Here is a 4618-nt window from a genome sequence, read left to right as displayed (position 1 = left end):
GAAAAAAGTGTAAAACGGCCATTTTGTTGTACTGTTTCCATACTGCAGGTGTACTTCACATATTTATGCTATATAACCTGTTGGGCCCTGGAATATCATTTTATAGAAAATCTAAAATTATTGTTAAAAGAAAACCAAATTATGAAATAGGCTGGTTTCATAATTGACCAATGATCATTTCACATAGACTCTATGCCTTCCACTTTACAAACGATGATTTTTCGTTATAACTATAAATCAAATGATGTTTTTATTCACCTAATTCATTTTAAAGTTTATTTAACAGTTAAAAAATTCGAAATTGAAATGGATAGTCTAGGGAACATACTGTATTAATGTACTCTACTGCATATAATTTGTGAACATTTACATGATTTGTACACTTTGAACCCTCTTTCAGGCTGAAAAGGACTGAAAAAATTCATACCGAGATATTCTTTTAATTCCTCTCTATATATTCTATTCTCAAGCAAGCAACAAGCAACAAGCAACAAGCAACAAGCAACAAGCAACTAGCAACTAGCAACCAGCAACAAGTAACAAGTAACAAGTCAGATGGATCCTGAGCAGAGCACAGCTTGAAAGAAGGAAAAGCGACCTTGAGGCAACAAATGAAAAAATTTAAAATGTGAAAATCACCTGATAGAACGATGAATTGTCTTTGTACGCTGTCCTGGTCACAACAAACTTAGTATTAGGAACCTCCTCGAAATCATCTCCTTTATCCAAGATTTCCTAAAATATGAATCGATCATTAATCCAGTACAGAGCGTCCATACCATATTAGATTATCTCCAAGCTTTAACGCCAAAACAAACACATAATACTCGGAAAACCAAACATTTTCCCCAATAATATTTTTTTATTTATAGACTAATTCAATTTTTCAAAATGATTCAATCTTCTTAATTTTTCTGATTAGTCCTGAAAACCGTAATTTAGACCCATTGACGATCTAACATGATGTGAAACACCCTGTATAGCAGGGGTTTTTATAATTCCCAGAAGAGGAAGGGGGGGAACAAATATCTTGAGTCCCTCTAATAATTTTCCACTTTAAACAATCACATATTTCCCCCGCAAAATAATTAATTTCCAAGTCACAAGGCAGCTCGAAAAAATACTTATTTAATGAAATAGCCAAGGACTGAATTTTAAAATGTGTAAAATTTTGGCCACAGTCCTCAAAATCAAATTGTAAAACATTTTAGGACCGACTGCTCCTGCCTGCGGTATCAACCTTTTCTTCAATGATTTTCTAACAGAAGCTAGAGAAAAAAGCCCCCCTAAATAAATTAATTAAGAAAAACGGTAGTATTCACACACAAAAAAGCTATAAACAAGTCAAATAATAACCCCCCTCCCCCCCCCCCGGTTAATTTCCTACCTGAAAATGTACGGATACGGTACAGCTCTGTACATTAGGATGGGTATCTGAGTTATGAATGAGTACAGACAACTTCTTAGATCGAATCTTCTGTGCTCTGCAGAATAAAAATGAAAATATGAATGCAAAACATTTTTCAAAAAAAAAAATTGACAATTGATTTACACGATATGTACCTGTATCCGAAAACGAAGAGCATTGAATCAATGACGTTACTCTTCCCGCTCCCGTTGGGTCCAACGATAGATGTGAAACTCTTGTGAAAGGGCCCAAGTACCTGGTTGCCAGCATACGATTTAAAGAAATCATTCTCTATGTGAGTGATTATCAATCTAAATAGATCAAATCAAAATCCTAATTGTCGGAAATTTAAAATAAAAATTATCAACTTTTGTTAAATACGACAGCAATTTGTGAAGAGCAAACTTGTTACTTCAGGAAATGGGCAACAAATTGATAGTTGAAGGTTACTAGCTCAAACTTGTATGCTTTAAGATAAAAAGTAAACAAAATTAAACAGGGGAGGTGTGAATATCTTCTGAATAAATCGACTCCAACAAACGGAATTATTGATAGCGAATGAAGGGGCGAAGGAGTCTCATAAATGAAATTAATTAATTTGAGTTTATCTTATTTCAATTGTTTTCAATTCCGTTAAATTTTTCTATGTCTCATTTTATTTACTTACTGAGAGTAAAATACCAATTACCAAAAGTGTGCGTGAATGTCAAAATTATGGTAAAGGTAGGCTTTATTGAGTAAAGTGCTTTGAATATGCCTTATTAGCTTACAAGCTTACAGGGGGTGTGTATAAGTATTTTGCCCCGCCATATTATTGTCACAAATCCGCAACTTAAAAACAGGTGCATTTTACAGGTTTCTGCAACGGGGGGAGAGCCCACTTGTAGAGAAAATTTTTGGATTTAGTAGTATAATGGAGCGTTTTGGTGCCCTAAAAAAGTCCCACCTGAGAATTTTTAAAGCTGTTTTGATACTGTTTTTTTAGTGTGGTTTTCTCCTTCCCTCTTCCCACTTTTCCCTTCCCTCCCCCTTTACCCTTCCCTTCCCCCTTTTTTCCTTTACCCTTCTCCCTTCCCTCATTTTTCTTTTTTCTACGTTTTTTCCCCAAACCCAAGGAAAGCTCATATTTTTTGCAATTCTTTACTCAGAGAGCTCAGCATTACAGTGGAAGGCGATTATACCAATACGATCAAGATGACTTTTTATCTTAGTTTTGATTGTTAACAAGCTTCTTTCGCATTACAAGTTTACAAGTACTTAAAGAGAAGATTTTTTTAATTGACAGCTTCTCTTGACTCCTATAATTATGTGTATGCATGCTGCTTCACAGCTTTCAATTTAAACCAAAATTGAAATTGAAAGTCGTCTTCTTAGTATTGATATAATTGCCTACCACCCTATCGTAACTAATTATTTCTCTTTCGTGTTTTTATACGCAACATTTTAGCATGTTCTTCTCCAAAACTTTCGCGAATTTTACGCATTTATTATTTTATGTGCTACCTCAAACTTGTGGCAGATTTTCAGTTTAATTATAATCTGTGGCAAATTTTATGCATTCAGCTATTTCTGAGCTTTAATGGCATAATTTGTTTGTGGCATTTTTTGACCCTGTATTTGGGGGGAAAAATCTGGATGTAAAACGTGTATAATAGGTGTACAATGTGCACTCAACTGATCCTAGATGAAACCCTGGAGTGGTCATTTACAAAATTGATTGGAGGGGGTCCAAACATCGTTCTCTAACCCCAATAAATGGTGATTAAACATGAAGGAAACTCAAACCTTGGTCCTGTAGAATCAAATGTACAGGCCGGGGCGGGTGGGGGAGGTATATAAATGTCTCCGATTCTTATTCCTCCTTCAGGAATATATTGCTCCTCAACATCCTCCATTACCTCGTCTTCTGCCATTATTTGGTCTTCAACACAATATCAAATAAAAAAACATTTTCTTCAACACGATTAAATAAAACTAACATATCATCAGTTTTTTCTTCAATATTAGGTCTCCCTTCAAAGTAGAAGCAAAATAGTTTGTTTTCAAAAGTTTTTTAATAAAAATGTGAATACTGGACAGCTTTTAACGTCAATGATTCCGACCTCAGGAACTGAAAACGTTAAATTTAATTGTAACCAAACGTCTCCGACAGATTTTCGTTGTATTCGAAGTAGAAATGAATGCCCCGTTCATAATTCGTGTTTTGGCGCCAACAAAATTATCTTGGAATTGTGTCGTCTTCATATTCAAATTTTTATTTTTCATTGTCCCCCCCCCCCAGCGTACAATTTCCAATAAAAGTGGCTTTCGTCCCCCTAGTTGCAATTGTTATCTTGTTAAAGCATTTTTGTTCAATTTAAAAATTTTAAATGCTCGACCATTTCTTGACAATCAAACCAAAAAAATATCTTTTGTTTTGATGCGATTGGTAAAAAGAGGGTTTTTAAAGAAAATTAATTCTCAAAGACTTTAAATATTTTAAAAATGTTGATAGAGATTAAAGCCATCTTCTTTTAAAATGTAAAAAAATTGTTCTACAAAATGTTTTCACCCCCTGAGCAGCACAGGCCGTCTGACGCAGATAAAAAACAGCTGTTAAAATATATACAACTCTCAGACTCTCAGTCTGAGTCCTCACTCCTCAGATAGTTTAGATGCAACGGTTGAGCAGAAAGGATAACTGAGCAAACCCGTGAGTTTGACAATTCATTTTTTTTGTTACAAAAATGGCTTGAAAATAGAATTGTGCACTTTTTAAGAAATAATTTGATCATGTGCTAATTTTTCATCAGATTATAAACAATGTCATGAAAATAACATTGCATTCGAGGTTTTGTCCCTGCATGGTTCAGTGAAAGGAGTGAAAGTGTTATAAAACGTATTGAAGAGGAAGCGCCAAGGCTAAAACTGATCAAGAAGAGAAACGCAACTTATTCAAAATGACGACGATAACCCTTGAAGAAATGTTTATTGCAGGCAAAATACAAATACGGAATTCTAAGACAGATTGAATTGAATATACTATTATGTCAAATATATTGACACCGCCCCCCCCCCATCTTTTAAAATTTGAAGCTCTTCAAAATTATTTTATTTTAAAATGTCTGAAATTTCATTTATTTTCCGAAGAAGTAATCATTTGATTTCTCGGTAATTTCCTAGAGAGCGATTTTTGGACCCCAGCCCTCTCCGGCCCCCCCCCCCATCAAT

The 4618-nt window shown here is 34.6% G+C and overlaps 1 protein-coding gene across 1 annotated transcript in view; it reads right to left on the bottom strand.

Moving 5' to 3' along the window:
• Positions 1-3487, bottom strand: part of LOC111701031 (structural maintenance of chromosomes protein 4) — a gene marked incomplete in the record, with an annotated part of 18227 nt that extends 14740 nt beyond the window's left edge. Inside the window, 4 exon segments of the mRNA XM_023472144.1 lie at positions 640-735; positions 1388-1484; positions 1564-1719; positions 3194-3487. Of these exon segments, the coding sequence (XP_023327912.1) occupies positions 640-735; positions 1388-1484; positions 1564-1719; positions 3194-3321 (477 nt within the window).
• Positions 3488-4618: the final 1131 nt, after the last annotated feature.

This window comes from Eurytemora carolleeae, unplaced genomic scaffold, assembly GCF_000591075.1.
Source record: "Eurytemora carolleeae unplaced genomic scaffold, Eaff_2.0 scaffold358, whole genome shotgun sequence".
In the NCBI taxonomy this organism is placed as follows: domain Eukaryota; kingdom Metazoa; phylum Arthropoda; class Copepoda; order Calanoida; family Temoridae; genus Eurytemora; species Eurytemora carolleeae.
Note: the sequence above shows the minus strand (reverse complement) of the source record. Positions and strands in the feature narration are given on the sequence as shown.